The sequence below is a fragment of the Coregonus clupeaformis genome, chromosome 30, assembly GCF_020615455.1.
Source record: "Coregonus clupeaformis isolate EN_2021a chromosome 30, ASM2061545v1, whole genome shotgun sequence".
Classification (NCBI taxonomy): Eukaryota; Metazoa; Chordata; class Actinopteri; order Salmoniformes; family Salmonidae; genus Coregonus; species Coregonus clupeaformis.
Genome location: NC_059221.1, coordinates 52298501 through 52316360, shown reverse-complemented (window position 1 = coordinate 52316360; position 17860 = coordinate 52298501). Strand labels below are relative to the sequence as shown.

At 45.3% G+C, this 17860-nt stretch overlaps 1 protein-coding gene across 3 annotated transcripts in view; it reads left to right on the top strand.

Annotated features, from left to right (window-relative positions):
* Nucleotides 1–17860, top strand: part of LOC121570220 (zinc finger protein 385C) — a 182347-nt gene that overhangs the window by 86857 nt on the left and 77630 nt on the right. The window contains exon 1 of one of the 3 annotated variants that reach the window (XM_045209670.1): nt 14767–15161. The exons of the other annotated variants lie outside the window; for them this stretch is intronic. Coding sequence (XP_045065605.1) covers nt 15149–15161 — 13 coding nt within the window. The 5' untranslated portion in view covers nt 14767–15148. Of the gene's footprint in view, nt 1–14766; nt 15162–17860 lie in introns of those variants that run through there. 3 annotated transcript variants of the gene reach the window in all.

Genomic DNA, 17860 nt, shown 5'->3' with positions numbered 1-17860 from the left:
TTCTGCTGATCCGACATGTGCATCCCCATGAAGTTATTTCAAAGGAAAATCTTATTTCCTATTTCCTATTTCTCTCCCCATCATCAGGGCTGTCAGTGCTAAGCTGTTAAAATGGCTAACAGTGTGCCTGTCTGTCCTCATGCAGTGCAGCAGTGCTGTGATTGGAGGAGCAGAAAATGTAGCAGATGTGACTGGGTACAGTACGCTGAGGAACTAGCTGGAGGATAGAAGTGAGCTTCTAGTGCTTAATCTCTTCTCCACCCCCCTCCTCTCAATCCCAGCCAGGTCTGAACAACAGGCCTCAACATACACACATACTGTAGGGACACATACACGTTCGCACATACACACATGCATGATGCATACAGTATACACATACACATCAATACAAACACACACAAACACACTGTATGCACACATAAAACCCCTTACACACACACACTGAGAAAAACATATGTAAGCTTTATGGACTGAAACGGGTAATACATACAAGAAAATAAACTTTTTCCCAAACACACAGTGTCTAAACTCTGGTGTCCAAACACCCAGCGCGCCCTAGACCTTCTGTCTGAGGACCAACTAGGATCACCCAGCCACATAATAATACACACAGGCACAAACGACCTGAGAACACAGCAGGAAAGGGTGGCCACAGCACTCAAGTGAGTGATAGAAAAAGCTTCTTCTACTTTCCCTAATGCACAAGTGGTTATCTCAACCCTGCTACCACGAAAAGACTTCCACCCTGCTACCATACAGCAGGTAAACGCAAGAATTTCCCGTGACTGTGCATCAAAACCAAATGTCTACCTGGCCCACCACTCCACCCTGGACGTGAACAGCCTTTACGACCAGGTCCACCTATACAAGGCAGCAGTGCCCACCTTCGCCCGGACCCTAAAGGATATCTCCTTCAACCGCAGACCCAACACCTCACACAGGAGCAACAGATCAACAGACCTACACATAGAGGACCCCCGCCGAGAGGACCTACATCCAGACCACAGAACCACCATCCACACCCCCACCCCCACCAATTAACACTCCCCCCCCAAGTCAACCACACCCACACCCCATTTAGGCCCCCTCAGATCAGACCTATGCCCCTCCTACCCACCCAATGCCCCCACTCCCACAAAGAGGGCCTCTACATGAAAGTCACACATACGCCCAGGCCGTGAGCAGGCAAACAGGCCCAACCCCCACTCTTAAACTAGCCCAAGCCAATGGCATGTACCAGATGCTCAGCAGGCTCTGCTCACAATTACTGGCCTGAGGCCAAACCACACGACCAACAACATTAGACACTTTATGGAACACAAAGCCTTCACTATTTCATCCTGGAATATCCAAGGCCTGAGGTAATCTGCCTTTGGCATAAAGAGCAGGACTTCACCAAAGAAATCGGAAATACAGACATTGTCATCCTACAAGAAACATGGTATAGAGGAGACGGACCCACTGGTTGCCCTCTAGGTTACAGAGAGCTGGTAGTCCCATCCACCAAACTACCAGATGTGAAACAGGGAAGGGACTCAGGGGGTATGCTAATTTGGTATAGAGCAGACCTAACTCACTCTATTAAATTAATCAAAACAGGAACATTTTACATTTGGCTAGAAATTCAAAAGGAAATTATCTCAACAGAGAAACATTTCCTCCTGTGTGCTACCTATATCCCCCCACTAGAATCCCCATACTTTAATGAAGACAGCTTCTCCATCCTGGAGGGGGAAATCAATCATTTCCAGACCCAGGGACATGTACTAGTCTGTGGCGACCTAAATGCCAGAACTGGACAAAAACCTGACACCCTCAGCACACAGGGGGACAAACACCTACCTGGAGGTGACAGCATTCCCTCCCCCATATGCCCCCCCCCCCTAGGCACAACTACGACAACATAACCAACAAAACGGGTCACAACTCCTGCAGCTCTGTCGCACACTGGGTATGTACATAGTCAATGGTAGGCTTTGAGGGGACTCCTATGGTAGGTACACCTATAGCTCATCTCTTGGCAGTAGTACTGTAGACTACTTTATCACTGACCTCAACCCAGAGTCTCTCAGAGCGTTCAGTCAGCCCACTGACACCCCTATCGGACCACAGCTAAATCATGAGGCATCAAAGCCAAAGGAACTGAATAATTTAAGAATGCTATAGATGGAAGGAACGTAGTGTCGAAACCTACCAAAAAACAATTAGGCAACAACAAATTCAATCCATTTTAGACAACTTCCTTGACAAAATGTTCCACTGTAATAGTGAAGGTGTAAACTTGGCAGTAGAAAACCTAAACAGTATATTTGACCTCTCAGCTTCCCTATCAAATCTAAAAATCTCTAACAGAAAACCGAAGAAAAGTAACAACAGTGACAAATGGTTTGATGAAGAATGCAAAAACCTAAGAAAGAAATTGAGAAACCTATTCAACCAAAAACATAGAGACCCAGAAAACCTGAGCCTACGCCTCCACTATGGTGAATCACTAAAACAATACAGAAATACACTACAGAAAAAGAAGGAACAGCATGTCAGAAATCAGCTCAATGTAATTGACGAATCCATAGACTAACCACTTCTGGGAAAATTGGAAAACACTAAACAAACAACAACACGAAGAGCTATCTATCCAAAACAGAGATGTATGGGTAAACCACTTCTACAATCTTTTTGGCCCTATAACAAAGAACAAACAGCAAAAAATATATACATGATCAAATGCAAATCTTAGAATCAACTATTAGAGACTACCAGAACCCACTGGATTCTCCAATTACATTGAATGAACTACAGGACAAAATGCAAACCCTTCAACCCAAAAAGGCCTGTGGTATTGATGGTATCCTCAATGAAATGATAAAATATACAGAACACAAATTCCAATTGGCTATACTTAAACTCTTTAACATCATCCTTAGCTCTGGCATCTTCCCCAATATTTGGAACCAAGGACTGATCACCCCAATCCACAAAAGTGGAGACAAATTTGACCCCAATAACTACCGTGGGATATGCGTCAACAGCAGCCTTGGGAAAATCCTCTGCATTATCATTAACAGCAGACTAGTTCATTTCCTCAGTGAAAACAATGTACTGAGCAAATGTCAAATTGCCGTTTTACCAAATTACCGTACGACAGACCACGTATTCACCCTGCACACCCTAATTGACAAACAAACAAACCAAAACAAAGGCAAAGTCTTCTTATGCTTTGTTGATTTCAAAAAAGCTTTTGACTCAATTTGGCATGAGGGTCTGCTATACAAACTGATGGAAAGTGGGGTTGGGGGAAAAACATACGACATTATAAAATCCATGTACACAAACAACAAGTGTGCGGTTAAAATTGGCAAAAAACACACATATTTCTTTCCACAGGGCCGTGGGGTGAGACAGGGATGCAGTTTAAGCCCCACCCTCTTCAACATATATATCAACGAATTGGCGTGGGTACTAGAACAGTTTGCAGCACCCGGCCTCACCCTACTAGAATCTGAAGTCAAATGTCTACTGTTTGCTGATGATCTGGTGCTTCTGTCACCAACCAAGGAGGGCCTACAGCAGCACCTAGATCTTCTGTACAGATTCTGTCAGACCTGGGCCCTGACAGTCAATCTCAGTAAGACAAAAATAATGGTGTTCCAAAACAGGTCCAGTTGCCAGGACCACAAATACAAATTCCATCTAGACACCGTTGCCCTAGAGCACACAAAAAACTATACATACCTCGGCCTAAACATCAGCGCCACAGGTAACTTCCACAAAGCTGTGAACGATCTGAGAGACAAGGCAAGAAGGGCCTTATATGCCATCAAAAGGAACATAAAATTCAACATACCAATTAGGATCTGGCTAAAAATACTTGAATCAGTTATAGAACACATTGCCCTTTATGGTTGTGAGGTCTGGGGTCCGCTCACCAACCAAGAATTCACAAAATGGGACAAACACCAAATTGAGACTCTGCATGCAGAATTCTGCAAATATATCCTCTGTGTACAACGAAAAACACCAAATAATACGTGCAGAGCAGAATTAGGCTGTGACTGACCCAAACTTAAGGAAAGCTTTGACTATGTACAGACTCAGTGAGCATAGCCTTGCTATTGAGAAAGGCCGCCGTAGGTAGACCTGGCTCTCAAGAGAAGACAGGCTATGTGCACACTGCCCACAAAATGAGGTGGAAACTGAGCTGCACTTCCCAACCTCCTGCCAAATGTATGACCATATTAGAGACACATATTTCCCTCAGATTACAGAGATCAACAAAGAATTCGAAAACAAACCCAATTTTGATAAACTCCCTTATGTACTGGGTGAAAAACCACAGTGTGCCATCACAGCAGCAAGATTTGTGACCTGTTGCTACAAGAAAAGGGCAACCAGTGAAGAACTAACACCATTGTAAATACAACCCATATTTATGTTTATTTATTTTCCCATTTGTACTTTAACTATTTGCACATTGTTACAACACTGTATATATACATAATATGACATTTGATATGTCTTTATTCTTTTGGAACTTCTGAGTGCAATGTTTACTGTTAATATTTATTGTTTATCTCACTTTTGTTTACTATCTACTTCACTTGCTTTGGCAATGTTAACATATGTTTCCCATGCCAATGAAGCCCTTAGAGAGAGAGAGAGATAGAGAGAGAGAGAGAGAGAGAGAGAGAGAGAGAGAGAGAGAGAGAGAGAGAGAGAGAGAGAGAGAGAGAGAGAGAGAGAGAGAGAGAGAGAGAGAGAGAGAAAAAATATATACAAATGCACAGAGAGAGAAGCACACTGGTGTGTCATTTGACCTGATTTCATTTGATTTAACAGGAGAGGAAGCGTGTTCTTTCGCTGATCAAGGGTGCTTGACATTGAAGAGCCCCAGCTTTCTCCAGTCAAGGGGAAGAGAGTGTTGAGAGGGCAGAGCAGAGCAGAGCATTCAAGCACACACAGTTTGGTAACTTTAACAAAAATATGCTGTTTCCCTCCCTCCCTCCCTCCGTCCGTCTGTAGTCTGTCTCTCTTTCTCTCCCTCAACAATCGTCCTCTTACTGTCTATTTTCTCTCAATCACACTGATTGTCTGTTTGTCACTCCATCCCCTCCCTTTTCCCCAAACTGTCTGTCTGGCATTCTCTCTCTTGGTTCTCCTTCTTTTGTGAAATCTCTCTTCTCATCATCATCCTTTCTCTGTCAAATGTGTTTTATTCCCTCTCTTCTCCCCTTGTCCTGACACTGGCCCTATCCTTTTAACAGACGTTTTATGATATAACCTCATCTGTCTCTCTGCTAAGAATCAAACCTCCAGTCTAGGTTAGTCCAAGTCTCCACGCACGCACGCGCGCACGCACACACACACACACACACACACACACACACACACACACACACACACACACACACACACACACACACACACACACACACACACACACACACACACACACACACACACACACACACACACACACACACATACAGATGGTGTGCAGGTGTGAGATGTGACATAGCCCAGGCTACAGGCTATATAACTGCAGCAACATTCCACTCTCTCTGTCCCTCTCTCTGTCCCATTCTATATCTCTCTCTCCTTCTCCCTCTCCATATCTCTCTCTCTCCTTCTCCTTCTCCATATCTCTCTCTCCTTCTCCTTCTCAATATCTCTCTCTCCTTCTCCTTCTCCATATATCTCTCTCTCCTTCTCCTTCTCCATATCTCTCTCTCTCCTTCTCCTTCTCCTTCTCCATATCTCTCTCCTTCTCCTTCTCCATATCTCTCTCTCCTTCTCCATATCTCTCTCTATATCTCTCTCTCCTTCTCCTTCTCCATATCTCTCTCTCTTTCTCCTCCTTCTCCATATCTCTCTCTCCTTCTCCTTCTCCATATCTCTCTCCTTCTCCTTCTCCATATCTCTCTCTCCTTCTCCTACTCCATATATCTCTCTCTCCTTCTCCTTCTCCATATCTCTCTCTCTCCTTCTCCTTCTCCATATCTCTCTCCTTCTCCTTCTCCATATCTCTCTCTCCTTCTCCATATATCTCTCTCTATATCTCTCTCTCCTTCTCCTTCTCAATATCTCTCTCTCTTTCTCCTCCTTCTCCATATCTCTCTCTCCTTCTCCTTCTCCATATCTCTCTCCTTCTCCTTCTCCATATCTCTCCTCTCCTTCTCCATATCTCTCTCTCTCCTTCTCCTTCTCCATATCTCTCTATCTCCTTCTCCTTCTCCATATCTTTCCTTCTCAATATCTCTCTCTCTTTCTCCTTCTCCCTCGCTATATCTCTCTCTCCTTCTCCATATCTCTCTCCTTCTCCTTCTCCATATCTCTCTCTCCTTCTCCATATCGCTCTCTCTCCTTCTCCTTCTCCATATCTCTCTCTCCTTCTCCTTCTCCATATCTTTCCTTCTCAATATCTCTCTCTCTTTCTCCTTCTCCCTCTCTATATCTCTCTCTCCTTCTCCTTCTCCATATCTCTCTCTCTTTCTCCTTCTCCTTCTCCTTCTCCATATCTCTCTCTACTTCTCCATATCTCTCTCTCCTTCTCCTTCTCCATATCTCTCTCCTTCTCCATATCTCTCTCTCCTTCTCCATATCTCTCTCTCTTTCTCCTTCTCCCTCTCTATATCTCTCTCTCCTTCTCCCTCTCTATATATCTCTCTCCTTCTCCTTCTCCATATCTCTCTCTCCTTCTCCCTCTCTATATCTCTCTCTTTCTCCTTCTCCATATCTCTCTCTCCTTCTCCCTCTCTATATCTCTCTATTTCTCCTTCTCCATATCTCTCTCTCCTTCTCCCTCTCTATATCTCTCTCTTTCTCCTTCTCCATATCTCTCTCTCCTTCTCCCTCTCTATATCTCTCTCTTTCTCCTTCTCCATATCTATCTCTCCTTCTCCCTCTCTATATCTCTCTCTTTCTCCCTCTCCATATCTCTCTCCCCTTCTCCCTCTCTATATCTCTCTCTTTCTCCTTCTCTATATCTCTCTCACTATCTCTGTTCCTTTCTCTGTTTCCACATCTCTTTACCAGCAGAGCCTATAGGGAGTGATAAGTGAGACGTAGTCACACTGTGTTACCTATGATGAGAGTGACTGAGGACTATTTGAAGGTCATTGCTTTGCTTCTTAATGTATATTTAGTTAGTATGTGCATGCCTTGCTATACAATTACCAGAACCTCCTACTACAGACACACAGGAACATACAGACAGACAGAGATAGAGACAGACAGGTGGATAGATAGAGAGGATCTTTATTCAAATATATTACTCATGCATACAGATACGGACACACTCTCATGCATGCACACACACACGGGTTGTTTATGCATTGGTGCTCACGCTGTTGTGTGTGTGTGTGTGTGTGTTTGGGCCAGGCAGATTGCCCCCAAGTCAGAGGGGAGGGTGCTGTCTCAGCTCGTCAGCATTAGGCGTCCACGCCGCCCTGATCACCGCCGACAGTCAGCCACAGGAAATGATGCGCCATGAAGCCGCCCAAAGCACCCATGTGACCCGCTGTGGTCATGGTTGGGGGAGAGGGGAGCCAGTGAGGCAGTGTGCCCTCACGATTACAGAGGCGGAAACCATGGCCCTGCCTGGCACGGCAAAGACACACACACACACACTGACGCCCACACGGAAAGAGAGAGACAGAGACACAGAGAGACAGAGAGACAGAGAGACAGAGAGAACTGCTGATATATTTTCTCTGGCTGAGTGGCAGTGAAATGTATCCCAGCATGCCTGGCACCAGATCCCTGTAGCCTTGCCATTGTTCTCCTGTTCCACACTACTACCACTCTTAACAGAGCCACACACACACACAGCTCCAGACTAGTCTAGATACAGATTACAGTAGGCTGCATCTCCTGCTGGCGGCCCTCCTTCAGAGCTGGTGGTCAGAGGTGAGGGGTTAAAGGTTAGAGGTGAGGTCTGTTACAGGGCCTCCGTGGGAGGAGGTATGTGTGTGTGGTGGGTTTTTCCAGGGCTGACCTCACACTCTCTCACATTTATAGACCATTTTTTACAGATTTTCCAGGCTTACCTTCAGGTGTGTCAGAGACGGTCACATTTCCAGACCAGAGAGAAACTCCGATGTTTCCACTGGCTCCCTTCTCAATGCATACCTTCTGGTATACTCTACCTCTCTCTCCTTTCACTTTCGATATCCCTCACTCTCTTTCTCTCTTACCCTCTTCTCCGTTTATAGTTTTTTCTCGTTTTTTCCATCTTTCATCTGTCATTCCCACTCCTTTCTTTCTCTGTTCAGACACATGGTTCCATTAGTGTCATGCAGACCCGGGTTCAAATACTATTTGAAATCTTTCAAATACTTATAGCGTTTGCTGTAGCCTGCCTGGAGTGCAGATGGGCGGGGTTTACAGTTTTTAGACTATTATATCGGTCAATTAAGCGAGGGTAGCTCAATCAATCACAGATCAAGTATTTGAAATTACTTTGAATAGTATTTGAACTCAGGTGTGGTGTCATGCGGTCTGTGGGTCGGTGTAACCCTGCTACCAGTGGCTCTTGACAGGGAACACTTTGGCCTGTTGATATAAATCTGTTTTTACTGGCATGTTTTTCCACCCATAGTTAAGTGTGTGAGTGTGTTTGTGTGTGTGTGTATGTGTGTGTGTATGTGTGTGTGCTCTGTAGACACATATACTGCTATAACACTGAGAGATGTCCCTCTCTTCCTTTCCACAGGATTCCCCCATTCGTTTTACAGTAACGAGAACGCAACTCTACTTCCAAACACATATAAATCAACATTCTGATGGCACTTTAATGATTGCGCTTCTATTTGAGGCATAAATGAACTTAACAGATCTAAGGACGGGAACCAATGAAAATAGTTGTGTTTATTTTTACGTTTTAATGAGAGTGACTGAGGACTTGAAGGTCATTGCTTGGCTACATAATGTACATTTAGTTAGTATGTGCATGCCTTGCTATAGAATACCAAGAACCATATCTTCAAGCTCTACACCATCCTGCTGAACCAACTCTGCACGATTCATCTGCTAAACCACAGTTCAATAAAGTGAGTCTTTATTGATAATCATTCTAGGTTGAGAGGATGGTACTGTGAATGGTAATATTAGTAGAGATTCTCCCTTTGTCTCTCCTCCTTATCCATCTCATCCTCATGAAAGAGGAAGAGCAGTCTGTAGGATACCTCACGTGTCTGATCTGTGGCACTCTCCTTCACCCTACAGATGTAGGATCTTGATTTGAGCCAGTTTGCTACAGCAGGAAAATAGTCCTGCAGCAACAGGAAATGTGAATTATTATGTGGATTTTAATTAATGGACATTTTTAGTAGGGGTTGATACGTTTTTTGTTAGGGCAAATCAAGTCTGACATTTCAAAGTCTAAATTACAAACTTGAGAAGCCTTTTTAAACCTCGAATACACTACAAGTTTGCATTTCCTGCTGTGCAGGGAAATTCTCAGCAACAAAAGAGTGATCAAATTAAGATCCTACATCTGTACTTTCCTCCTCTTCTTCCTCATCCCTCCCCCTCCTCCTAATCTTTCTGAACCCAGCTCCAGGAATGAAACATGCACACAGATGTTTTATTTATGTTGGAGAATCCATCTCTCTCCCTCTCTCTCTCTTTGCTCCCTGTGTCTGTCTTTCTGTGTGTGTGACTGAGTGTGAAATAAATGCTAAACAGTACATCTAAGGAGTCCCCTCCCCTGTAGGGTGTAGGGTACAGGTGTCAGAGTACAGCATCGCCCCCCCCTCTCTTCCCCTCCCTCTTTCCTCCCTCATACTGTGATGACAGCTTCCTCTTTTCCCTCTCTCTGACTCTTCTAGACTGAGACTCATCCAAACGGGCCTCCTGACCTGCTACTCTGCTCCAGTCTCAGGAGCTTTACTGTTGTTTCCACTGGGAGTCACAACTGACTAGTATGCTCTTCTATCATTGTTGACATTCTTAGTAGCAGCTGTACTAGTTGTATTCGTTTTAGTGGTGGGATTTGTTCCAAAGCCACAATCATTGCTATTCCCATACAGTAATTACGATGATAATCAGTGGGCCTAAGGAACAGTAATCTGATAGCAGATGCTATTGTTGTGCTACTGGGCACCTGGTGCCTCCAACCCACTGGTAATCATAGGGCTCAGGTGCAGGAGATTTCTCCTCTTGGAAATGCTTCCTCTCCATCCCATTTGATCCCTTTCACAGCTCCATGGTGGCCTCAAGTTCACAATTTAACCCTCTGGTCACCTCCAAAACACATTTTTAGACACTTCCATCGGCATCCAATCAACCCTTAGCCACTTGCAAACTCCAGTTCCCTTGCCAGCACTTACCCCCGGCCTCTCTTCTCCCCTCTGTCAGCCTGCCCTAGAGCAACCTCCCTCCCTCCCTCTCTCCCAGACCCTCCCTCTCTCTGTCCGTCCATCAGTCAAACCAGTCAGTCCGTTCCGCTCTGATGGTGTTTTGTACTCTCCTATTCATTTGTTTGTTTGGCAAAGAGAGAGACACAGCTAGGCAGAGAGAGAGAGACAGAGAGAGGCGGCGAGAGAGAAAAAAAAAAGGGGGAGAGAGAGAGCTAGCCGCTGTTTTCATCTCCAGTGGCTGTCGGTCATTACCTGGGTGGTACACTCCACTGCAGGTTGGCAGAGCTTTTAGACTTGCCCCTAATTGACGCTGGTCGCTTGGAAGAGAGGAGGGGGAGGAGGTCATTCCCTGGCATATGGCAATGACTCTGTAAATTGGACATTTTTAAATATCATTATCTTTAAGTTGTCAAATGTGAGCATAAAACTTTACTGTATGACTGAGTGTCATGTAAGTTCTATGGTGCTATTTTGATGATGTATAGTACTTTTCATATCCACTGGGTTATGTCCAATGATATTCCAAATGAAAACAAATCTAGCACATACTTCACATATGTAACCAAAGAGAATACGAGGAACACACACACACCCATCAGTCCAGAGAAGTAAACAGTTTGTGGAAGTTTAAAACACACACACCAATCGAACCAGCACTATGATTTCTCCCTGCCCCCCCGCCTGGGGTTTATTGGACAGTAAAGGGGGACATTAAAAGACAGTCACGTATTGATCACCACTGTCTGCATGCTGGAGAGAGACAGAAGATGAACTCTACATAGAGAATAACTCAACAGACTGTGTTTGTGTGTGCCAGTTAACAGTATGTGTGTTTGTAGCAGTTTGGGCTGTTTGTGAATATGAACAGCTGTGCATATGTAGCTAATGGATATAAATGGATTTCACCCTTTAGAAGTTGCTGGATTTGACTAGGTCTTCATCAAAATACAACAGTGTGCTTACATTCTTCTCTCTGCTAGCTAGTTGTATTAGGCTGACACGGTATGAGGAAGCATGCACTAACAGGACTCCAGTCATTAGTCATGTAAAAGCTTGTTCAAGTGTCATAGAGAATTACTATCTATTTCAATGCATGTCAGAGCTCTCATCTCCCAGGTGACACATTTCTCAATATTCCAGACATCTTCCCCCTCCCGCCTCGTGTCTCCTGCCCTCCCTGTCACACAGTCCCACTGTGCCCCCCGCCTCCCCACCACCGCCACTTCTGCCCACTACACCACTCTGACTCTGACAGCATGCCATCATACAGATCCTGCATGTTAATTAATGCCTGCCCACCCGCGACTGTGCCCGCCTCTACCGCCCTCCTCCTCTTTCCTGGTCCCTTGTGTGCTGCTCTACCCCTACACACATGCACACACACATTCACTCACGCACACACACACACTCTGAGGCCAGTTATCAGCGGCCCAGCAGCAGAGTTGAGGGCTACAGAGGATGTAATTTCACTGGAGTGGAATGTGACAGCTTGACCTTCTCCTCTCTCCAGGGCCCCATGCTCATCACCATAGATACCTGGTACTGCTGGGCACCACGCTACACCCAGCAAATATACTTTATTATTATTAACACCACTACCATCACTACTAGACTTCCCCTCCCATATGAAACAATCATGGTTGAACTCATTTGCCCATCATAGTCATAAGGAGCCCAAACACGACTCCACCATGGTGACCTCTCTAACAGTCACCATTTTGCCCTGTGGAGTTTCAGTGTGCCTGGGTTAGACTAACTCAACTCTGTCCAGGGTGAGGCTTGTTGTAGATGTTGATGATGTTGCATCTAGTGTTTGGTCTTATACAATCTGACACCTGTTTCTGGGTGCTTGTGTAGAGTAGTGGATAGGCTTTGACTCATATTCTGGACTGAACAGAACTCCTCTGTGAAGACAATGATCTTACTAGCAGTCCTATTTTATAATGCTCTCTATATCATGCTGGAGGGCAATGGGCTGTGTCCTGGCTGGTGAATCTAAAGCTGAGAGCCATCCTCTCTCATTAGCCCTGGCTCTCTCATGCCTGTGTGGCCTATATGTTTGGCACAGTGGTTGGCAGGGCTAGTAGGCTGGTACAGCTGCCCTCCATACCCACAGTCTGCCATGAGAACTGGTTGCCCATGGCTACTGTGGTTTATACACTACACTCAAGGACACCTTGGCTTTTGGGCTGGAGCTAACCGTGCTCGTCCCTGGAACCTCTACTGAGCAGCTGAGGAACGGAGGACACTCTTCTCTAGCACCAGAGTCTGTGGGGGAAATGTACTTGATTCCAAACTCCTCCTGTGGATTCTGACGTTCTGTGTATCCCATATAGTCTCACTCCTATCAGCAGCACACTTCACCATCACCCTCTCTCAGTTCACACCAATAACATCCTCTTCTTTGTTTTATTTTTATCCCCAATTTTCGATCTTGTCTCATCGCTGCAACTCCCCAACGGGCTCAGGAGAGGTGAAGGGGGAGTCATGCGTCCTCCGAAACATGACCTGCCTAACCTCACTCCTTAACACCGCCAGCTTAACCCAGAAGCCAGCCGTACCAATGTGTCGGAGGAAACACTGTTCAACTGGTGACCGAAGTCAGCCTGCAGGCTCCCGGCCCGCCACAAGGAGTTGCTCTCCCCTAGCCCGGACGACGCTGGGCCAATTGTGCGCCGTCCTATGGGACTCCCGGCCACGGCCGGTTGTGGCACAGCCCTGGAATGAACCCGGGTCTGTAGTAACGCCTCTAGCACTGCGATGCAGTGCCTTAGAACGTTGCGCCACTCGGGAGGCCCAATAACATCCTCTTCAACTTACCGCCAGTCTGCCTGCCCGCCTCACACCACACAGAGAGAAAGAGGGAGGTAGAAACAGGACGAGGAATAGCAACAAGATATAGAGGTAGAGAGAGGAAAGTCAGAGATTAGATGGAGACAAAGATTGGGGGAGAGAGAGAGAGCAGAAAGAGGAAGGATGGAAGGAGGGAGGTGAGCAGAGAGAGGGAAAGATAGAGGGAAAGAGATCGAGCGATGTAATGGTGTAATTAAGTTCCTGATAGCACTTTGGGAGATGTGCTTTGGCCAGGCTCCAGTACAGCTTAGCACTGCACCAAGGCTCTTCAGCCAGCTCTCCTCTCCTGCCTTTATAGGAACACACACACACACGTATGAATTTAAACCTACTCACACCGCACAAACACACAGACACATGGCTTCTAGCTCACTCTGTCACACACTAACACACAAACTCGGTCCATGTAAATTTGAACACACACAGACACACTCAGCGCTGGCAGGCTCCACAACAGAGGAAAGACACAAAGGAGAGAGAGAAGTGACGGATGAATATGAACAACTGTCACTCAGATCAGGCACACTCACAGTGAAATTAGCAGCTGCAAAGACATACACATACACACATTACAAACACACACACACACACACGCACACACACTGGCATGCTCTTTTTTAAAATTAGCAAACATACACATTGCATATCTCTCACTCCTTCTAACACCTCACACAAATACCCACCCCTCCTACACACACACACACACCCTCTCTCTCACACACAACCTCTCTCTCACACACACCCTCTCTCTCACACACACCCTCTCTCTCACACACACACACAGAGCAGCCAGTTTCCCTCAAAGCTTATCTTTATTAGCTTCAAGTCCCCTGCTGCCTCCCCCTCTCTGTACTGTCTGTCTGATGTGGTCGTTTTATACTAGCTGCTACTGGCAGCAGAATCACTCCTCTCTTATCAGTGTGTGTGTGTGTGTGTGTGTGTGTGTGTGTGTGTGTGTGTGTGTGTGTGTGTGTGTGTGTGTGTGTGTGTGTGTGTGTGTGTGTCTGTGTGTATCCATCTCTTTCTTTCTTCTCTCTTTTTCACTCTCTCGCTATCTCTCTCTTTCTCGCGCTCCTACTCTCTCTCACTATCTTTCTCTTTCTCTCATGCTCTCTCTCCTCTCTCTGTATCTCTCTCTTTTTCTCTGTAACCAAGCAAGGCCTTGTCACTATGCTGCTGGGTGACAATACACAAATTCCATTAGGGTGACCTTTGTCCATCAATTTAAGTGTAAGGGTTCAACCCAGGTGTCCATGAAGTGTTGGACTACACAGGGGTGGAGTAGTCAACCTATCCCAAATAGTGCTCCCTTATTGTATTTTTCAGAGTTTAGCCACTCAATGGGATGTCTGGTGTGGCTGTAAATGTGTGATTGATACATAGCAAAAATCACCTTGAACTGGCTGTGTAATTGCCATCTCCTCCCTCCATCAGGGAGAGTGACATTACCCTTGCAGCCGTTTCACAAAGCCGTTATCACGGAACCGTTATCTAAGAGACAATATGCACTATGAGGACTGTTAAAATAACACCAGCTTATTTTCCCATCTGCGCTGTCCGCTCAGGTTAAAGTCGGCCAGCTGAGAGAGAAAAAGAGAGCGAGAGAGAGGGACGCGGAGCAGCAGAGCAGCAGAGCAGCAGAGCAATAGGGTTTTAATTGAGGAGCATGTGTATCATTCTTCTGAGTTGTAGTAGTTGGGATCTGTTAGGATTTGTCCTCGAAGGACGAAAAGGATTGCAAAGAGAGAGCGACAGAGACTGAGAAATAGGACAGAATATATAGCAGTCGCTTCTTTCAGTTGTGTTTGTTTAAACTCCCGGAGCAGAGCATATGATACTTGTGCGTCGTTGAATGCACTTCTTTTCTGGGGATACCGCGTAATATTTACGCACTGTGAAACACCGAGCTGGAGCGAAGTCTATTCGGTCCTGGACGCATGATGCTGATCGGTAAGTCTCGAGCTTTTGACCTTTTATTCAGAAACGGCGTTGATGTTGCTTCGAGGGTCCGCTGTCCGTTCTCCTTTCATTCCTGGAGACGTGCACCCCACGGTTGGGCGCCTAGAACACCTGACTCAAGTACTGGTCGGGTTAGCCTTTTTATACATATGTGAATTTTATATAAAATATGACAACGTTTTATAGAAATATAGCCTTGTAAATTTTACGCACTAGCCGGAAGACCAGTGCGGAGTTTAATTCTCAAATATGAATATGGGACAGTCAAATTTTCCCATATTCATATTTGAGAATTCAACTCCGCACTGGTAACTGTAGCCTATGGCATTTATTTGTTTGTTTGTCTTGCCAGACCATTGGAAGTGTAGGCTACTGCAGCCACCCGAAGATTATGCACAATGATCCCGTAAAATCTCCTTAAAGTTCCGAGTTGTGGATCATCAGTGAGGTTAAGCCTGTATAATATTTATTATTTCTATTAACAGTTAAAATGTGAGTTTTCTTTAAAATATTATATGCTATTGAAAGTAGGCTACAGGTCATTTTTAGGCTACCGCAGAATTCCTCCCGTTTTTGGATGATGAGATCTTATTTGAACATTTCTCGTGTGATATATCTTCAAGGACGAATCCAGTGTATACCTAACTTTATATTCAACAAATATTAATTTATTTGCTGTTTTGATGTTGAGCTTGAGTTGATCTCTGCTCAACTTGCCGGGTGCGTAGGCTATCGGTCTCATACCTGTGAAAGCTTGAATTAAATATTTACAGAAAACGCTCCGCTAATGCATTTGAAAAGCCACGCAGCTCCTTGTTGGTTAACTATAATAACGTCATTATTCATGTTAGACCTTAGAAACGAAATCTGAAAGTGAAGGATTGCCTTGTTAAAACACGGGGGCTGGAATAAAAGCCCTTGACGACTCATGGTTCACAGTTGCTTCAACTATAGCGTTTTTTCCTACACTGTGGTATAGGCTATTGAAATAGGGTAATCAAATTCGTTTATATTGTCAATAATAATTCATGCATATCTTACATCTTGTAATTGAAGATATAGGTTTAGTATATATGTATTGATTGTCTGCATAGTATTGAGGATTTTTACTTTGTGAAAGACAAACAGGCTACTCAATAGAGAGCCCATCATTGATCAACACACACTGGTCAATTGGCATTATGGGTTATCACACCATTAACCAATCATTAAATCCTATTATAGAAATGGATCAGCCATGACCTGCCCTCTATACATAGGAGCCAAGGAGACAATAATGACAATATGAATATAATATTGTATAGATAGCATAGGCCTATCTTCTACCAGTACTTCTGATTTATTTTCAGATTAGGCCAAGGTTACAGGAACATTGCAACAACCTTGACTGGTAGTCTTAAGGCTCTCCTCTGGATCTCGTCACGGTTGCCTCTGAGAAACTGAAACAAGATTTATGACCCTATCAGTCCACTCTAAAATGGAGGACTTTGCCATTTGCTCTAAACTTGATCCTGCAACCCAAGACAACATTGTTGCAGTCTGTGTATTGGTAGTGGGGTTGAGAGGTGTGTGAGAAAGAAGACAGACAGATGTACTGTATGACCGAGTACACTGCAGTGCTATAGGCTATACTGCCTTTTAAAATTATGGCCACTAACCTAACACTGCTCTGCTGCCATTTTACTGCCCTGCCAGAGTCACTACTGGAATGTATGTCCTGTATGACATCAACTCTATCTCTGCATGTATCAGGCATGGAGCCCATCTTGAGAGAGAGAGAGAGAGAGAGAGAGAGAGAGAGAGAGAGAGAGAGAGAGAGAGAGAGAGAGAGAGAGAGAGAGAGAGAGAGAGAGAGAGAGAGAGAGAGAGAGAGAGAGAGAGAGAGAGAGAGAGAGAGAGAGAGAGAGAGAGAGAGAGAATATATATTATGGGGATCTAATACAGAGAGGAACACAATGATAGTCTTGTTTACTGACTGTTATGGCCACTGACACACACACACACACACACACAGGCCCCCCAACAGGGATGATGGATCTGTCTTTAACTGATGCTCACAGATCCTAGCGCTAGCTCTTAAAATGGCTTCGCTGCAACGCGCTGATGATGCGTGCAAATGGTACCATTTCTCCATATCTTTATTCCTGCTCGTAATTCCTTCCTGGCAGGCCTACAGGGGAGACATATGCATGTGGAGCACAAAGCTGCCAAGGAGATGTATGTTGGAGTGTTTAGGAGGTCTACATTACTGTTCTGTTCTCACCTAGACCCTCACCCTCTAGCATCGGTCAAGTCATAAACTGAAATCACCCCACCCATCAGACTGTGGTGCATTAAACACAGGCACTTTTCAGCCACAGTTTGGTGGGGCACAGCGGGATCACACACACACGTGTGCGTGCACACACACACACACACACACACACACACACACACACCAGTTCCTTGTGGATATACTGACCGTCCAATGACATCACCATGGTCTTGTGTGAGTGGGGAAAGGTCTGTGGTCTGACTGTCATTGTGTGGTTGTAGGGGGTGGGGTGGGGTTGGGGGGTGACCTTGCCTCTAACAACTGACCCTCACCCCATCCACCCCTCACCCCTCTCCCACCTTACCCCCAGGCTGCAGCAGGCCTGATTATAGACCTGCCTGTCTGAGCCTTTGGGAGGGGACTCTTTCTTTTCTTC